The sequence below is a fragment of the Vanessa cardui genome, chromosome 19 (genome assembly GCF_905220365.1).
Source record: "Vanessa cardui chromosome 19, ilVanCard2.1, whole genome shotgun sequence".
Lineage (NCBI taxonomy): Eukaryota > Metazoa > Arthropoda > Insecta > Lepidoptera > Nymphalidae > Vanessa > Vanessa cardui.
The window spans coordinates 10,705,516-10,726,868 of NC_061141.1; the positions used below are offsets into that span (position 1 = coordinate 10,705,516).

At 35.9% G+C, this 21,353-nt stretch overlaps 1 protein-coding gene across 2 annotated transcripts in view; it reads right to left on the reverse strand.

Moving 5' to 3' along the window:
• The window catches only part of LOC124537832 (E3 ubiquitin-protein ligase SH3RF1), a 38,361-nt gene that overhangs the window by 7,531 nt on the left and 9,477 nt on the right, over nucleotides 1-21,353 (reverse strand). For both annotated transcript variants that reach the window (XM_047114758.1, XM_047114757.1), the window contains exons 3-11: nucleotides 6,787-6,957; nucleotides 6,201-6,292; nucleotides 5,181-5,295; nucleotides 4,433-4,532; nucleotides 3,866-3,992; nucleotides 3,392-3,470; nucleotides 1,924-2,987; nucleotides 1,631-1,821; nucleotides 347-492 (exon numbers count right to left, since the gene is read on the reverse strand). In XM_047114758.1, coding sequence (XP_046970714.1) covers nucleotides 347-492; nucleotides 1,631-1,821; nucleotides 1,924-2,987; nucleotides 3,392-3,470; nucleotides 3,866-3,992; nucleotides 4,433-4,532; nucleotides 5,181-5,295; nucleotides 6,201-6,292; nucleotides 6,787-6,957 — 2,085 coding nt within the window. The remainder of the gene's footprint in view (nucleotides 1-346; nucleotides 493-1,630; nucleotides 1,822-1,923; nucleotides 2,988-3,391; nucleotides 3,471-3,865; nucleotides 3,993-4,432; nucleotides 4,533-5,180; nucleotides 5,296-6,200; nucleotides 6,293-6,786; nucleotides 6,958-21,353) is intronic.

The window sequence follows — 21,353 nt, forward strand, 5'->3', positions numbered from 1 at the left end:
GGCGGGCGCGCGCGGGCGGCGGCGCGAGGGGCGCGAGCGGCGCCACGTAGTTCCCGGGGACAGGCCGCGCAGTGACGTCACCGCGACTACAGACCGTGAGCACTCGTCACCTTGTCGAGGCGGGCGCGCGCGGGCGGCGGCGCGAGGGGCGCGAGCGGCGCCACGTAGTTCCCGGGGACAGGCCGCGCAGTGACGTCACCGCGACTACAGACCGTGAGCACTCGTCACCTTGTCGAGGCGGGCGCGCGCGGGCGGCGCGCGAGGGGCGCGAGCCGGCGCCACGTAGTTCCCGGGGACAGGGCGCGCAGTGACGTCACCGCGACTACAGACCGTGAGCACTCGTCACCTTGTCGAGGCGGGCGCGCGCGGGCGGCGGCGCGAGGGGCGCGAGCGGCGCCACGTAGTTCCCGGGGAACACGCCGCCACGCGCCGCTCGCTCGCAGCAGCCCTTGTACCAGCCGTCACGGCAGCGCTCCGTCACCGTGTACACGCCTGAGGAAGGACACCATGTTAAACGGCAAAGAATATCACCCAAAAACTTATTAGACATACCCAAACACCACAGTATTTAGTGTATAGTCCATTCCAATGACAAAAGGAAACATTCAAAACATACCGTATTTTTCAATATCACAAGTGTTTTGTTGATAATTCCACTATAAGATTAACTACAAACAGTTCTTCATTAATATATCTTCATTTGTAATACAACAATATTTCACTTAACTACATAGATCCACTTTAATTTCACTTCCAAAGTAACGAAAACAGTTTTGTCGACATTCAAGACGCCATTTCTCGATGACAACATTAAAAATAGAGGCCTCAACTAGGCATGTTCGCTAAACGAATGTAGACGAATGAATTTATACAGATAAAAAATATATTATTTTAGTTTTAAAATTCATTATAGATATTTTTTTTTTAAATATATTTATTTAATTGGTTGTAATATATAATATGAATTATTTATTAGAAACGTAAAAAGTTACCTAGCGATCGATAAAAAAGTTATTTTATACAGTAAGGTTTTTACATAAAAATAATATTTTTACCAAAAATGTTAAAAGAATTATTTTACTTAAAAATAATCTCTTATCTCGAAATGTAGATCAGTTTTGTGCATAGCAATTTTATAATTTTGAAAATAATACAATGTTAAGAAAGACATTCGTCTCTCATCTTTCGTATCATGTGCATGGATGCATATTCGGAATTCTCTGAAGTTTTTTATTACGACCTGACTTTGTTTTAAAATAAAAAAAAATATATCGTTCTTTAGCATTAATTACCCATTCATTCAATTATTTTCACCTCACTAGTCGAACGCAAATGACATATCAATTCAAGGTCAAAGTTGTTTATTTACCTTTTCTCCTCTTCCCATTGGAATAGACTATATAGGATATCATTGGTTAAGATTATCGTAGGGTTGAATTCTTACACATATTTTATTACTTTTTTTTGCAAAGAATTCTGTATGAGTGCGCTCCTATACCATCATTCTCATAATCAAAAGTGATGGCAAATTAGACGCGGGTGAAATAAAGCTAGGAACCAACGGCTTCAAGAGGGTTTTCAGTGCATGGGAGTTTACAAGCTTTGAACTAAAATAAATGTTAGATTATACCTCCTTTTTTCAATTCCAATTCGTCTGACTTCTGCGGCTTGTAAGGATAAAGTGCAATATACGCGGCGGGAAGCGGTCGCTCGTTACTTCGAGAGCGTCGTCTCCGTCTCTCTTTCTCCCTCTCCGGTCTCTCCCTCTCTCTGTCCATCGCGTGATCTAGAAGACTCGTCGCTAGTATTTCTGCTGAATGTCTGCAATATTTAATTATAAGAATTAGTTAGATTTTTTTTGCAATACGAATAGTATTAATTCCTTATATATAAAAAAAAACTACAATTGTTTTAAACGCTCACCTATTTTGCGTGTTATTGCCTTGCAAATGAGACGAGGGAGTCAAACTATGACGTTTCTCTCTTTCTCTATGATGTTGATCTCTATGGCCTCTGGTCATCATGTAATTTCCCTCTTTGTTGTGAGAGGGCGACAGGGCCGCTTGTAGACCCAAACCAAAGTTCAGCAATGAGTCCGGACCGCTGGACCGCATGACGTTCTTCGAAGAGGACGGCGCGTCCAGGCGAGACGGTTCATTGTTGCTCGCACTTTCCTGACCTTCGACATTATTCTGTGACGCGTTACTCGCAACCGACGCATTCAATTTTGGACTCTCAGAAGGCGGCAGACTGACATTGAGAGATGTATTTGTGGCGGTTGAACTCTCATTCAAGCTCAGTACGCCTAGTGAGGCATTAAGCAATGACTCCTGCGTTTCTTGATTCTCGTTCTCCGATTGATTTTGAGCGTTATTACTGGGCGTTACGGTCGAATTTCGATCGGTGTTGTTATCGGGGGAACTCGGAAGGCTGGGTTCGGCGCTCTCACAGGTACTCGTATTAGAGCTAGTATTGGGCGTGGTCGTGGAGCTTCCGCCCACGACGCCGGCCGAGGGCGTGTTCACACTGGAACTGGAATCCGAACTATTATTAGAAGCGAAGTTTGCCTGCGCTGGAAAGTGTTCGTGTGTCCTCACGTTCTGATATGTGGCGTCCGTACGGTGCACGGGCGTCGAGTTGTAGTTGGCGGGCGTCGCTGTGCAAAGCAAAAACTGCCTTATGTCGTCGTAATCGTCGCCAACAGTCACAGCCAGATCTTTACTCGTGTTATTAATGAAGCGCTTTATGAAGTCCTTTGTGTTCTTTTTCTCGATGAGATCCATGTTTCTGGGCACGGTGGTGGTGACGAGCCCGCCGTGCGCGACGGTCGTCACGTGGTGGCTGACGGGTTGCGGGACGAGTATTTGCGCGTGCGTCGCGTGGTAATTCGGATGAGACTGGCTCATGGTTGCCAGGTTTTGGTAGTTTCCTTGACCCTGTCCCGAGTTAGGGCTCGACACAGACATTGGCTGGTATCTATGCGGATGCTGTTTAAACAAAAAAATATTTATACTTTAAACACTGTTATAATTTAAAATTATTAGTTAATATGCATGACTCTGGATAAAATTATTTATATTTATTGTAGATGATAAAAAAGCGTGGAATTAATACCTGTTGACTTCCACTCAGGATATGTTAATTTTAATAATTGTATTAACTAGCATGACTTTGTATTTTTTAAATGTTGAAAAAGAGTAACTACTGTGTTTCTTGCCGGTTCTTCTCGGTAGAAACTACTTTCCGAACCGGTGGTAGCTTCACTTAATTGTTGAATGACGATTCAAAAGTGCTTGTAAAAGCCCACTTGAATAAAGTTTATTTTGATTTTGATTTTTTTGATAAAAAAAATAAAAAATCTATATTTGTATTGCTATATACAAAACAGTACCTGAGTCTGGTGCCTGTGCTCAGAGTGTCCCGCCCTCGCGTGCTCGGGTACCGGCGGGACGGGACGATTTAACGGCGCACTAGAAATAACATACAACATAGTAAAAATTTATAACGAAAAATATTAGATTGTTATATGTATAGATTTCAATCTACACTAATATTATTAATGTGAAAATAACTCTATCTTGTCGGTCTGAATTTGTCTGAATTTGATGTAATCTCACACAGACGCCAATATTAAGTATTGCTGTTTGTCTGTCGAATATGTGTATACCGAGACATGATCGCACGAAGTCCTACCACCTAGCGGTATTATCCCCAGAACTTGTTCCCGCATTGGAGCAATGAGGAGAAATAATGTCTACAAACTTCTCCTTAAAAAGGATATCAGGCCCTACTTTACTTTTGACACATATATGGTAAGTTTTTTATGACTAATCGAACGCCTACACCTTGTTTAATATATTGTTACCTGTTCATAAGATGTCTGGCCGCCTGGTTCAGTTCCACGAAAGCGATGGGAAAGATACCAACTCTCTGGTCGAGTCTTCCTTCTGCCCAATTCTCGTCCACTCGACGATGCACCGTTATTATTGCACCTGAATAAAGATATTTCATTATTATAATATAATATAAGTGTTTAATATACCGAAACAATAACGAAACTATAGTCCATCCTACGAGTCGAACTCCTAGGGAATTAAACGCACCTCATTGGCTAGAGTTAGATAGAGTTAGATAGAGATAGTCAGTGAGAAAAACAATCCTAGGAAATGATTTAGCTAATGAAGATCATGCACATCGATTAATGCGAGTAAAAAAGCTACTTGCTTTGGGACCTCGTTTGGTGAAAAAGATATCATACATAAAAGTTTTTAATTTACGCTGAATTGAAAACAAAAAAACAAAAATATTGTCTTTCGGAATATTGTCTGTGTAATTGGTCAACAAGGGCATTAATGATGAGAAACACCGCTATAAAAATTATTGCAAGTAGGTGGTGCTCACTCAGACAAGGTTTAAGAGACCATATTCGTACCTTTATCAAAGGCTAAGCATCCCTCCTCGTCGGGGGCTGACATTCGGAAGTCGTAGAGTGCTTTACACAGCGCTGTGGGTACTGGCAGGGGTACGACTACCTGGAAAATCATAATAATAAGCTTTAGTTGTTAGTCTAAAAGCTAGATATGTTAACATGAGTTACTAATTACTAGTAAAAATGTAGTAACAATTTCACTATATAAATAAAAGTTGTGTTTTTTATTTCTAGTATATATTCGCCGAAAAATATCGTATTAAAAATTGCATATTTAAATAGCGCGCAAAAACGATACTTGGACAATATGGCGCTGCTATGGGGTCGGTGACGTCACTTTCCTATATTTTAATCTGTGGTACATATAGTAGAAAAGCAAAGTTTACAAGAAAGTGATATCATCATAAGCCCGACCAATCAGGAGCGTTTTGTGTCACGTGACAAGCCTTTGAAAATTTGCATTTTTATTTATGGATTTTTGAATAAATTAAGTATTATTTTCAAATTTCGTTAATAAATAACCATTTTTAAACTCATAATATACACTGATTACGATTTAGTTTTCGCATTGTCAAATAGCTATTCAATGGGGAAATGCTGCTAGCATTCTTGCCACCATTCCACGCGGTCATGATTTGTACAGTAACTACATAGTTTTAATTCATATTTGTATATATTTAAGCATTTAATGTTATTAATACTTACACAAAAATTAATATGTGATATTTTATTTATATAATTGCAAGCCTACCTGCACATAAGTAATGGGGAACATGCCACTCCTGCCTGAACACTCGCCATGATACCAGAAAGGGTCGAGTTTCTTGTGAAGTATTATAGTTTCACCCTTCTTGAATGAAAGGTCACTGGAATAGAAAATGAAAATATAATTAAAAATGTATTTATGCCATAATAAATTAAAAGTACACACAAAAAGAATAATTAGTTATCATTACTCATCACAGTTATGTATAATTAAAATTATATGGAATTAATATTACATTACATTGATTTATTATGTAAATGAAAGATTTAATTAGATTAATCTGAGAGATTTTAAAGTTGTTGAATCAGGTTACGAGGGTAAATAAAACCGTAATACATTATAACGTTCATTACGAAAGCAAAGCTAAGTTTTATCACATTCTTTATGACCTTGACATATGAAACACGAATTATGTTTGACCGAAATGGCACAGATCAGATGCCATTCGTGAGTCCATTATAATGGGTCGTGTTATTTTTTTATATTATAGATTTACGGACGAGCTTATGGGCCACCTGATGGGAAATGGTCACCATCGCCCAATGACAGTGGCGCTGTATAAAATGTTAACTATTCTTACATCGCCAATGCGCCAATACTGGGAACTCAGATGGTATGCCCCTTGTGCCTGTAGTTACACTGGATCACTCACCCTTCAAAGCGGAACACACTACAGTTACTAAGTAAATGCTGTTGTTTAGCGGTAAAATATCTGATGAGTGGGTGGTACCTACATAGACGAGCTTGCACAAAACCGTAGCACCAAGGAAAATATTTTAACATACATTCGTTTAATGTAAGTAGTACATATGCAGTAATAACCGACTAAACTTATGACTAATTATTAATTATACTGTTTATATGGATATAGTTTTTTTTAAAGAAGTTTGTTACAAATTGTTGGGGTAATACAAACATAGGAGGTATAATATACGGCAGTGAATAAATTTGAGTGATTGTAGTTTACGAAACTCGACTTAATATAATATATAAGTGTTTGCTTACCCAAGTTCCTTTGATATATAATCGTACATAGCTCTGGCATGCGGCGGAGGCTGTTTGCCGTCCGCACGGGACGGCTGCACTTGTGATTGAGTCTGAAAGGCAGAGGTATACAACATACGTGATCAACTATTTCAATAGACATTCGCAGATATACAGTGATACTCAGTAAGACAAACATCAAGGTAAGTTTCTATCCTATCTAATTTTAAACTAGAAAATGATAGATATTGGTAATTCCTTCTGCATAAGTTATTCCTATTTATCACATTAATCTCGATTGATTTTTTATTTAAAATGTTCAAGTTTCAAGGGTAGTAGACTATATTTTTTCGAGTTATAAAAGGAAAACATGTACAGAAATAGCTTATCGGTAAATACTGATTATTGCAAATTTTTAATGACAATGATTTCGGTTAATGAAAGGCCTGACGGCAAGGCATCTAGGGTTATTTTGGGTATAGCGGTTGTAGAACTAAGGTATTATGTCGCTTATGCTGCTGTTTATAACACTTCTCCACTCAAACTGAAACATTATGAAAATATTGTTTGACTACAGGTCTAGCTAAAGTAAGTTAAATTAGATTACCTGCGAGTGACCACTCCTAACTCGTTGCCCGATGATTTTCCTCGGAGCTGAGTTCTTCATACCCTCGAGTATCCTCATTAGGAGCACGTTCGGTGGGAGCTCCTCCACCTTCGTCTCCACGAGGATACGACATTCCGGACATCGCAGCTCCTTGTGAGACTCTACTATCACCTGAAATAATATTCACCCAGTTGTAGGATTTAAAAAGAACATTTTTCTGATTCTTAAGGCGAACATATTTTTTTTTATGGTATAGGTTGGCGAACGAGCATATGGGCCACCTGATGGTAAGTGGTCACCATCGCCCATAGACAATGACGCTGTAAGAAATATTAACTATTCCTTACATCGTTAATGTGCCACCAACCTTGGGAACTAAGATGTTATGTCCCTTGTGCCTGTAGATACACTGGCTCACTCACCCTTCAGACCGGAACACAACAATACTGAGTTCTGTTATTTGGCGGTAGAATAACTGATGAGTGGGTGGTACCTACCCAGACGGGCTTGCACAAAGCCCTACCACCAAGTAAACAGTTTAACAATAATCTTTTGAATGACGAAAGAGTCGTCTCAGGAGAATCTACATTCCGAAACTTTACAATCAATTTAACCTTGCAGAATCGATTTAAAAGTGTATTTTCATTTAACCATACAAATCGTTGTATAACTGAAACAAATTTGGACCAGTTCCACTCAAAATTATGACTCGATTTTTTGCACACTTCTCATGCTGACAACAATACAATCAATTACACGTCATTTGTAAAAACTTGCTTATCTTATCGAAAGCTATATTTAATCTATTCGACAACCTTCATAGAGTATTGTGTCTCAGACGAAACTTCGCGTTTATTCAAAAGATTATTTAGGACTTGGAAACCTATACGTTTTGTTTTGATTTCATATCATTGTAAGCTTCCAGTCACTCAACTACATTTGGCGCCAAAATTATGAAACCTTATTGAAATTTAATCTTTAATGTTAAAACGATTAATAAGAATTGGAGTTTTTCGACTATTTACTTTTATTTCGCTTAGATTTTTCTTTTTATTTATACAACGGTTAGAGATCGGTATTACGGTCTCTAACCGGCCAGTAACTTCATTTTTCTTGCAAATTCGTAACTTGTTTGACGTGTCCTTACCAAGGCTACCTCTATATCAAATTTCATTACACTCCAGTTAATCACGAATTACTTTCACATTCCTTATATTCCTTGTATCTGATAGATTAAACGAAGGTTTATTTTTAAAATTAATTATGCATGTCCATTCAAAAATCTGTTACTCGGTAATAAACTTAAATAAATTTAAGATATCCTGATGCAAATCTGTCTAAATTTCCCTGAACCAAAAATGTATATAAATATAGATATTTTATACAATGATGTAAAAACTTTGTAATTATCGGACTGTATCGTTAGTTTATTGGCCACAGATTCCGTTTTTCAGCATTAAACCCAGGATTGTACCACTTAATTTTGTGATTTTGTGATTTTGAGAATATCTACAGGATAACATAGGACACTGAGTCTGGAATATGATAGAACATAATATATCTTGGAAGGCATATAAAGGATGATTGAGAACAATCTTGAAGACGTAGGTGATTCAGTTTACGAAGACAAGACACGATCAGGAAAGATACAGTTACGAAGATAAATTAAATAGATAAATAAGTACCAAGTGTGATTCTGTTTGGACACATACTGAGCACTATAATGTCATTTATGCAGTTGGCATTATTGTAACTAAGTCCTTTTAAATTATTTCGTTTAATGTGTTTTAAATTGAAAAAGTAATAAAGATAATATAAAACAATAAACATAATTCCAAGAACTTAAGTTGCGACATCGTCATACGAATGACCGAGGTCAGAAACTGCAAACTCATTGGGATGAAAAAATGACGTAATACGATTATTACAAACAAAAAGCGAAAACGTTTAGTTTTAAGGACGGCAAAAAACCAAAAGTATATTATTTAGAAGGATTAAGAAGTTGATGATGATCTTGATGCCGATATGAGAGATTACATTATTAAGAATCTTTCCATCCCGCGGATATTTCGACCCACACTAATATGATGCAGAATGAGCCCGATTACTCAGGTTCATACATAAATACAAAGCATTGATCTCGTGTGGTCGCTATTTTACAGTTGAAAATCAGATAAACTGACATCATGTAAACGTAACTGCTGGTTACCGGCCTACTCTCGTTTTGAGAAAGTTTTGGAGTGTATTTAAACTTATTGACACACATGTTGGGACTTTATTCCGGAACACGAAGAAAAACACACAAAAAAAAACATGTTTTATAAACAATATGGCTATTTCATCTCATATTAAATTGTTTATTTACATAATACATAAGACAAACAAAAAAAAAAACCCGCTGAGTTTCTTTCGCCGGTTCTTCTCAGGTCAGGGTATTTTCTTTCCGAACCGGTGGTAGTGTTTCAATTGACCATCAATAAGAAAGTGTAATGCTTCTATGTTGAATAAAGATATTTGAATTTGAATAGAGAAAAGGAAAGGCAAGTTGGCTGCCTGATGGTAAGAAGTGGTACCACTTTTCAACAGAAATTGGTATTGAATTATTTTTAACTTTTCCCCTTTAATTACAAAAGAAATGCTCCGCCAACCTTCTGGACTAGGATATTATATTCCTTGTGCCAGTAGTCAACTGAAAACAAAAATACTGTCTAAAAATCACTGCTGTGTGGCGCCAAAATATTCGTTGAGTGGGTGGTATACAACCAGAAGGGCTATCCCGGGAAACCCGCAAGGTTTCCCTTAATCACTAAGCGTAAATTAAATTGTATCACGTATATATATAAACCCGGAATCTAGCCATGACCATCTCATACAGCCTATAAGTAAAACTTATGCAGAGAGGGCAATACCCTACATATTACTGAAACTAACTACACCAAAAAGAAGTTTTGTAAATATTGTCATCGCATAATCATGTGGATTGTACGTGGCAAGTGATTGGAAGCAATATAATAGGTTGATTCACATGCATACCATGAGTAGGTAAATAAGATGTCTGTATTCAAATGCGACTTTTATAGCATAACGACACAGATTACATCAGAGCGTTCTATCTTATCAAACTACCAGCTGATCCGCGTGTTTTTACCCGCTTTAAACTTTGGGATCATCCATTTATTACATAAGACATTTTCGTTACTTTTTGCCTCCTCCCCCATTTATTTGTAATTTCAAAGGTTCAAAAGGCAGGCATCCAAGCGAAGCTCGCGCGGTTTCCAGCGTTTTTTCAAATATTTTTTTGTTTTTTTGAATTTATGTAAGGACTATCGAAACTCCTTCCCACCCCCCTGGAAGAAAACATAAGACATATTGAGCCCCCTCCCTAAATCATCTTACGTAACAAATGAATGGCCCTTTCCTGCAACGTCCGCGTGGGGCGCAGCCTATACTTCAAAAGCTGGACAATCAAACGTAATAAATTTTTACAATATCCTCCCTATCTAAAAGCCTATTTTTCTCTTTCCACAACACCCATTGTTTTGCGACGCAAAACTAATCTTTCTAAAAGGTGTCCAGTAATTCAATTCCTTACTTCCGTCGTAGCCTGCGGCGATGTCGTTCACCTCTACGGGGATCCTAATATATTATTTTATTTGATAAATGTTGGATATTTAACTTCAGTTAAATAGCTTGATCAATCAAGCATTGAACGCGTTTCCTTAATAGGAGAGGATGTTACATTCGATAACAGCCTTTAATGTACGTCCGGATTGACGTTCAAACTAATTGTATTCCATGCGTGCTCCGATAGTTGCGAATCCGATAGAATTTAAATAAACGACATGCATTAACATTTATAACTACCTATATAAATAAATATAATAAGACGTTTTCTCAATCGCTTTACTGAAAAAAAACTACTTAAACCAAAATACACAAGAATTTTACCAAAAGATATAGCTCATTTCAGAGGTTTAAGGCTGTCGAAGATGCATTTCCCACTTTCAAATGCTTAAAAAAAGACTACTGACGTGATGTGACAGGCGTGAACTAGCCGATTATATTTGACACATATATAAGCATCAAAGAGCATTAATCAGGATTTATTTATCTTTTCATCGTACATGCTGGCGACGTCAGTATGACGTAGAACACATGACAGCCAAAAAGTGATTTTTCAGGGAATGTAGAACGTACACGACAAAAACTCTTATTTCGAATATCATCATGTTTGATAACGAGTTTATACCTAACTCCTCGTTTATATGGACTTACTATTATAAATGTGATTTTGATTTGATTTGATAAGAAAAGACTTCAGGCGTAAAAATGCATACAATGCAATGCAAAAACATGAATGACCACTAAAAGGCAAGCAAAGCGAGCCATAACCAAAGTATGATATAATTTGGTTTAAGTATGATAATAAATATACTGTTTATTCGATACACCACAAACTACACTGTAAATAAACTATAAAACAAATAATGGTACGTTTTCATAAGACGGCAGCACAAAATCAATAAGACATAAAACTTTCATAGAAACTGCCCATCGATGTCCGGATTAGAACCTCTGACCCCTTTCCAACGTTACATAACTAACCTGACCGTTCCAACTTAACCGGGCCAGGTATTTCTAGCTAGATCGTAATCACCGAGTATCTTATAACAAAATGTACTTAGTAACAGGAACCTTTTGACGTTCTCGTTTAAAGAATACTAGCGACCCGCCCCGGCTTCGCACGGGTGCAATAATATGACATCACAGTAGAAACTTCTAAAATTATCATTTCTTTATTAAATTGTTCATGTATTATATATAAAAACACCTTTTTGACGAATCACACTATCTAAGAAAAAAAACCGCATCAAAATCCGTTGCATAGATTTAAAGGTTTAAGCGTACAAAGGGACATAGGGTCAGAGAAACCGTCTTAGCTTTATACTATATGTATCTGTCTTAGCATTATACTATGATTTTATTTTAGAAAACCTACAACAAAAACCAACGTAAACATAAATCAAACGTAAATGAGTATTGTTTCATTTACCGAATAGTGGGACAGTTTCTTCTTATATTATTAGCGTTAAAGTAAACCATCTGCAAATATCCCACAACTGGGCAAAGGCCGCTGATCATTAGTGAGATCCGGCGGATCTGAGATTGATCTTATTTAGAGCAGTTGAGACTATATACCGTTGGAGTGACTTACTCTGGTGAAAGTTTCCTCACGATATTTGCCTTCTCCGGGATAGGAATTATATGCAAAAAATACGCACATGGCCACTTAATTTTGGATTCGAACCTTAGATCTTAACCCACATATCCCATAGGGCTTCGGACGAGTGGCTCTTACTTATGCCGAGAGAGTGCATATTAATTCGCCTACGTCACGTAGATTGGACGTAGACGCAAATGAGATAGCTCGGAGCGGTCGAGATTACAGGGAACTCACGATAGCAAATGGTCACGCCCACACCAGTCCTCAACATACGCATTCCAAGGATTTCATTTGCGCTTGATGGTGACCAAACCAGCTACAAGCTGCAATCCAGTGCTGTTTTTTGACTACATACTGACGCTTAACACAATTATGCCAAGATGGATTCGTTAATCAAAATTATGCGTAGAGTCATTTTATCTTTGTTATAGTGTGTGGCATTAAAATACTTTTCTATATTTTTTACACACCCTACCTCATAAACGTAAAGAGTTATTAAAAATCAGATCAGATTGATGAGTACATGTAATATTGCCTGCAAACGAAGATAGTACTATCATTAATTATTCAGGTTCGTTTAAAAATGTTAAACCTCATGATAGACTTAGGTTTCAAAGGCCGTTCATAACGAAGACTGCTCAGCTATGTAATGTAATTTTATATCGACTTGCGTTTAAATTTCAGTCCAGGTTCTGGTAATCAACAGACTTATAAGCTACCCATTAGATCCCACGTAAGTCTTGTCGCAAATATAGATGTAATAAATACATACAATTAAAATGTATCTTAGCTGTTTAAATATAGCGAAGATATTTATAGATTGTCTATAAGGTTATAAATATTTATTCTGTCTAGTATTAAAATGAGGAAAATAGAACAATTATGTATAGAACACATCGATCGGACCAAAAATAACATAATTTAACCCAAAGGTCGAAGGTCGCGTTGAACTTCACAAAGGTCAAATAAAATGTCTAAACTCTCAATATAGGTGCAACAAACTCTGGATTGGCTCGCATCCTAATAACTCCTTTTAGTACCCTCACTGACAGCGCTATAAAGTCTACACTCGCGTACTTAGTAATCTCGCTTAAGAATTGCTCCTTTAAAAATTATTAAAAATATTTTCTAGCTGAGCTGAGTTGAGTTTCTTCACTGCTACATAAGGGACTAATTAACTTATCGAGACATTTCACCGCTGCAGAGACTCGAATAGAACCAAGATGAGTTGAAAACTAAAATTAATCTTCTAAAAGAAGATTGAAACGCTTTTGGAAGTTTATAATATGTCATATATCATATCTTTATATATGTTAACTAGCTAAGCCCGCGACCTAGTACGCGTTTGAATTTAACAATACACAAAAATATGATTTTGGTATATGTACCTTGTATACATACATATGCATTAAAAAAAGGGCTATTTTAATATTACAAACAGACACTCCAATTTTATTATACGTATAGATAATATACTGCATGTGTGTACGTAAAGAAATGGTTTCACCTGGTGTATATTTCGATGAATCAAATCAATATAACAAAAGAGGTAGTAAATATTTTTAATTAGTATAATTATAAAATCTTATACCAAAATGAAAATATGCTCCATTCCAGTAAGCTCTTACTAGCACTATTGTCATTTTATACCCCTAAACATAATGCTTCTACCGGTTAGTAACGTAGATTTAATCCATAAGAACCAATAAGAAAATTAAATATAATATATCCTGCCTCGAAGTCAACAAGGATTATAAATTATCAACGGCGGCAGCGCTGCGATCGGTAAGCATACAAAATTATTATTTCGCCCACAAAGTTGTTGAGTACATAAGTTGTTGCGATCCACAGTTTCACCTACTTTTTATCTAGACTATTGACAAGGGTGAATTTTACGTTATTGTATATTAAAATATATGTGTATTGCATGTAAAATTACATTTATATATTTAAAAAGCTGTACATATTTATATACTTTGATTATCTGTTAAGCTGTTCTTATTAGGTACACTCCATGTTTTGATTTATATTAGACTTACTTGGCATCAAATGCTAGTTTATTAATAATTATACTATGCTGTATGTTTCATAAATTATGTTTTAAATTTTTTAATTAATAAATGAATACTTGATTACCATGACATAGTATAAAACAAAGTCTCTTACAGCTGTCTGTCCCTTTGTATGCTTGATCTTTAAAATTACGCGACGGATTTTAATGCGTTTATTTTAATATATAGATATAATCAAGAGGACCCTCCTCTTATATGTATAATACATACACAGTATAGCAAAGAAACACAGATACATTTTAATTACTAAAGTTATTTTGTAAGATGTAGCGGTTTGTATTGTCTATTGACTGAAAAACTGTGAACGTTGTATACAAAGACATTATGTATACTTAGTATCAGCATTGCACCCGTCCAAAGCCGAGACCGGTCGCTAGTTAAATATAATTACTGACTGAGATTATTTTATAATTTGGTTTTATATAAAGGCAAGTCTAGCGATATTCATCAATCATTCTAGTGTTCTAATGCAAAGGTTTAACATTAATAACCTAGGAACCGGATTCGGCTGGATAGATCTTGACAACCGAACAGACATTCGGTCGGATCAATTAATAACACAATATTATAGGAACAATTGTTTTTTCGATATCAAATATGAAACAGATAGATAGTTGAGCCGTAGGAGGAAAAGAGAGAGAATCTTAGATCCAATTCTCTATTTGTTTTTAATAATTTTCGCTGTAAAGCGTAGGCTTCCAATATTTCTGTAAAATCCTTATCTCATTGCTAATGTTATATCTTATCTGTATACAATTATATCTCTGTGAGTCAAGGTACTTCGGCAAATACTTCCGACAATATTAAAAATAAACACGTATAAGCTCTGCCACTAATTATCCGAATACAATGCTTACACGTAAACAGTCTGCCTCTTTGTGTCTAGTCGCCAGACAAATTCACCGATCCCCGGATAAAAGTAATTGGGGTTTTCTGTTAGCAACTCTCAGTAACAGCACAGAATCTAGACATTAAAAGTGTCTACACTCCTGAGCCTCGGAAAGCACGTTTAGACGCTGGACTTATTCTGTATATTATCCTGTAACTGAACTTATTTCTATCGTGTCGGATAACCCATATTTTATGAGAAAGGGAATAGAGCATACATTTGTCGATTTCTCTCTACATGTCAGTAGACCTCAAAATCTAGTAGTAGGTACCACCCACTCAACAGTTATTCTACCGCCAAATAACAGTACTCAGTATTGTTGTGTTTCGGTTTGAAGGGTGAGTGAGCCAGTGTAACTAAAGGCACAAGGGACATAACATCTTCGTTCCCAAGGTACATTGACGATGTAAGGAATAGTTAATATTTCTTACAGCGTCATTGTCTATGGGTGATGGTGATCACTTTCCATCAGGTGGCCCATACGCACGTCCGCCAACCTATACCATAATAAATAAAAATAAAATAAAAAATAATAATCTCCCTACAAAAACACTCATACAATCTATATTCATATTATAAATGTGAAAGTAACTCTGTCTGTCTGTTGCTCTTTCATGACTAAACCGCTGAGCCGAATTTAATGATATTTCGTACGAATCAAACTTGAATTCCAAGAATGGACATAGGCTAGTTTTTTTGCCTGAACATGTCAACTAACACGCTAAAATATGGGATAAGCCGCGGGCGCCTACTAGTAGATCATATAACATCTGACCATTAAAAAAACAAATACTTATTTTAAATCAAAATATCAAATCCACACAATCAGCTAAAATTGGTGGCGTTTACGGCATGGATAATAACCGCCCAATATTTGGCGTTTGGATTTGTATAGGCATAGCGTTTGTACATCCAGTCAATGAAAAAAAATATATATGTATATATTGAGACCAATGAATACAATGTCGCACTTATAATATCGTCCTTGTTGATAATACGAAATTATCTCAAGGTATAATATCATATAAAAAGTATTATGCAAAATATATTTATGTTATTACGATAAGGCGTCTGATAATGTTATGCATTTTGAATATTCGAACTGAAATTTATTAATGGAAATCTCTTCTATTCTATAACGTCGCTCAATTTGTGACCTAGTTTAAAAAAAGGAGGTTATCAATTTCCGCTTGTTTTATTTTAAATCATTAATAGAAATAAGATAAAATGTATGCACGCGTGTATGTTTATACAAGAGAGAAGAGGAAAAGCAGTAGCTGCAAAAAGCCGGTGAACTGTTTAACTTCATGCTGGATCAACAGAGTTGGTTTCGCGATCCATTCCACTAACAACTTATATAGCTTTTAACAACAAATTGACGCGATGTCATTGGTCAAGCTTGATTAAACTAAAATATTCACTACAGATTTGGCAAAAAATGGCGTTTTGTATGTCAATGAAAATGTTATCGCAATATTGGTAGTAAAATGAAAGTGTAAATAAGTGGTTAAGTGGTATGTTGTATTATAAATAAAGATATATTCATAATAAACTCTTATTAATGCATAATATAGCTCAGTTATAATCAAATCGCATGAAATACGATTACCTAAGGTTTGTTCATATTTTTTCCTATTCCCATTGGTACAGGATATGGTACAATATACAATGTATCGGTTTGGAAGGGGTATGAGAAAGTCAAATAGTTGAAATTTTGTAGGTAGAATAGGCGATATGATTCCAGCAGCATCAATCTATACAATCATGTTAAGTTCAGTGGAATAAAAACCAACCAACTTTAAAAGTTACCTAAATACTAGATCCCAACATAACATATAGGGTTGACAAATTTCGAACCATCACTACTTTTAAAGTCGGTTAATATATGACATCCTAGTTACCTGAAGACGAAGTTCGGCATATCTGTTACATGTACAACATCCGTCGGCACTCCCATCGATCTCTAATTGTCCCAGTTACGAAGTGATGCTGTGGTTTATTTTTAGTAACAGCTAAAATAGATCACCCTAAGCTCGGCAAGCGCAGCACATTACTTTGGTAATGGGATTGGATATTTTTATTTGGTTTTGAACTTAATCTCTAAATAAACATACAAATTCAATTTATAGCTCACTCGTTTCCGCTCGTGACTTCGTCTGCATTATTTGAAGATATATCTGTTATATATATTATATTTCTGTAAATGTAATTGAATCTGCCGCATCGTTTAGTTTTTTAATGTGTCGATATAATATGATTATATTGTGATTATTTTTTTAATATATTATTGATTTTTTTTTTTCAATAATAACCAAACGTTCACATTCGAATCACGATTAATGACCTAATTTTCCTCTGCTTATATTACGAGTATACTACAGTACTCAAAATATTTAATCATACTCTATTTATAAGTACACATATATGGTCATAAAATACGGTAAATAAGACGAATCTTACATTGAACCTAAATAATACTTTGAACACACAGTCCACGATTTATAACGTAAGATTTATAACATAAATATTATGTTTAGTTTAGTGTACTTTCGACTTTACAACGTCCCAGATAAGGTGCTCTCGACAAATCGGTAAATACGACCACAAATTATATCTTATCATAGAACACACAGGCACTAGTTTAATATTATATTTCTAATTAGGATCCGTTCCGTCTCATTCTACGAATCGAGGTTGAGGCACATTGTTACATAATATTATAACTTAATTACTTAATTCTACATTTAAGTATTAACCCAGGTTCGATTCACGAGTTGTCATCGTGGTATATTGAGTTCGTATCCCTAATAAAATATGTGTCAATAAATCCTTTGGGGCGAGGTGTGTTGCTACCATAAAATTCCACAGACATATTTAACTATGATTTGAATTGGAGTTTCTTAGGCAGATCAACAAGCAAATTAATCACTTTAAAGACGGTCTGATCAAAAATTAATAACCGCCTTTAAACCCCCAGTACTGATCACTTGGTGGTAGGGCTTTGTGCAAGCCCGTCTGGGTAGGTACCAGCCACTCATCAGTTATTCTACCCCCAAATAACAGTACTCAGTATTGTTTTGTTCCGGTTTGAAGGGTGAGTGAGCCAGTGTAACTACAGGCACAAGGGACATAACATCTTAGTTCCCAAGGTTGGTGGCACATTGACGATGTAAAGAATAGTTAATATTTCTTACAGCGTCATTGTCTATGGGTGATGGTGACCACTTACCATCAAGTGGCCCATATGCTCGTACGCCAACCTATAACATAAAAAAAAGCCACAGAATCTTAAATGTTAAGTCCCTAGAATCTTCAAAAGCGCTATTACAGCTGGCAGAACGACTATATTTATTACGATTGAAGAAGGAAAAACGTTAGACAAACCTTAAATTAATGTATTCCATGCGATTCGCTAATTGCTCTGTTACATTGTTTACTAAGAAGAGTTCTTCATTAAATACATATTTATTTATGTACAAAACCTATCCACTAAATTACTTATATCTCTAATTTTACGTACAAAGTGTCGTATAACAACTTCGTCGACTTTAAAAACGACATTTTTACGCAAATCTTAGTTGAAAATAATTAATTATCCAAGCTCTCGTTCAATGATATAACATAAATTCCATGTTAAATATAGTTTATTTGGCGTTTGTCTTCTCATGGTTGTAATACTATATATAAAGTGAGAGGTTATCTCATAGACGGCCCTACACGAAGCAAGCGCAAATATAACAAAATTAGTGTTAAAACAAGACAGTCATTGAGATTTTTTATAGCCCAATGTTGACCCACTCGCGGTACACCAAGTGGCACTTCCTAACTGCAATGAAAAACTGTTGCTCAACTTTCCCGAAAATTCCATTAAAAATATGAAACTATAAATATTTTTTTTTATTTAAAAAATACTATTATATGCCCTATGCCCGCAGTAATACTGGCTCACTGACCCTTCAAACCTGAACACAACTACACTTAACATTGCCGTTTGGCGAAAGAATACATAGATAATATATACAGGCGTCCCTTTTTAAATTCAGTTAAAAATAATGAAACGGGGAATTGTTCCAAATTTAAATTTCACGAAATATGCCATACCTATATGAATGAAACTAGTCACAGAGACCAATTTTATAGTCTACACAACAAACAGGACGTTATTTAATTTTTATCCATAAAACCTTCTCTCTCTCCCATCATACATGGACAAAGCCACGTGCGGAGAATAGTATTCAAAGAGTAAGGGCACCACAGTGAATTGCTCGTGAGGTCATTTCATTTTAATGTGTAAGCGGTGATCAGTCTCGTAGGGACAGCTCCTGACACACGACTTGTATGACTAAGATCATTCTCTCGAACAATAACAAATACCACATTGTGCCGATGACCTTTTAATTGTTATCAATCAAAGAATGGTATACTAATTAATGAGATGAGTAATATATTTATACGTAACCTTAGCTTAGCTCATCTTTAATTCTCACCAATAAAATGTCTTCTGCAGACTGCATCTCTCAGTGTCATAATCTGAATGATACGATACCATCAAAAAGAGTTCAGAAACATAAATAACGCCTTACTCGTTTTCTCTTGATATTATGCGACTAAATAAAACAGCGTCACGCTAACGCTCAGACGAATTATCATTTCATTAACATTATGTAGTATAAAGCGAAGTCGCTTACCGATGTCTGTCGATATCGATACGAGAGGAAGGTTTTTGTAAACAACACATCGACAATATAGTAAAGAAACACTGATAAATTTAGTAGATAATGTGATGTCGTAAATAAATACATCTTTCAATGAACATAACTAAAGTTTATATTGTCATATCCTTTCTTATATCGTAGGTAGTTCCTTAGCAACTTAATTTTAATGACATAACAATAATAAATTGTTGTCATTAAAATTAATAAAAATGCATGTTATGAAATTATGAATTATTATTTATTTACTAAAAACTGAGTCGAGATGGCCCTGTGGTTAGAACGCGTGCATCTTAACCGATGATTGCGGGCTCAAACCCAGGCAAGCACCGCTGTTTCATGTGCTTAATTTTGTCTTTATAATTCATCTCGTGCTCAGCGGTGAAGGAAAAAATCGTGAGGAAACCTGCATGTGACAAATTTCATAGAAATTCTGCCATGTGCATTCCGCCAATCCGCATTGGAACAGCGTGGTGGAATATGGTCCAAACCTTCTCCTCAAAGGGAGAGGATGCCTTTAGTACAGCAGTGGGAATTTACAGGCTGCTGTTGTAGTAAAAACTTATTACATAAAATTAAAAAAAAATTGAATCATATGTTATGTAGACAAGACGTCAGACGCGTTATATGTACTAGGTCTCAATAAACGAGCAACGTTTCACGGCCCAGCGGCTATAATACAGCGACAATACACAAAGTTCGACACGTCTACTGCGAGTGGAATTCGCGGAGAAAGTTCGGCATATCGTGTGGCAAATTGACCCGGAGCGTATTGCATGACAATTTTTTTTATACTCGATAAGAGATATTCGATGTTATTAAAGATAAATATTTTCACGGTTAAATTATAATATCTAGTTTCTACTATATTATAAAAAAAACCATCAATATCATTACATAGAATAAAACTAATTCGTCTGTCAGTCTGTCCTTATGTATGCTTCAATCTTAAAAACAATGGATTTTGATGCAATTTTTATTAGATATAGAGTGATTCGAGAGGACTTTTTTGTATATCATGGACAATTTATCAAAGAAACTCTGATAATTTTGTAATGGAATTTCCTACAGTGATGTCATATCATTGCACGAGTGCGAAGCCACGACCACCACGCCTTATGCCACCACGCTGCACCAACGACAGTGGGTGATTACACAAGTTGTAGAATTTTATTGAAATTTGACATATTGGTTTCCTTGCGGTAATTTCCTTCACCGTTCAGTACAAATGAATAATAAACAAAACTAAGCACATAATAATTCAGTGTTATCTTTGAACCCACAATCATCTTTTACGATTCACGCGTTCCTAGCTCTGGACCATCTCAACTGAAGTTGATATAACTTATGTATTTGTAAATTACCAACAGAACTTTTTTTATTTTTTATGTTTTTATGAATCTAAAGTCTGTCTGTCTGTCTTTTTGTTCCGGCTAATCTCTGGAACGACTGGACGGATTTTGACGGTATTTCACTGGCAGATAACTTATGTATATAATAGGGAGTAACTTAGGCAACAATACTTATTTATTTTTTGTTAAATTCAAACGCGTTCAATATGCGGGCACAGTAATTAATTATAAACAATACTGTCAATATTACTCGACGAATGCACTAAACAACTTTATTTAACTATATAGACCAACCTGTTGACAAAGAATAAGTCTGAT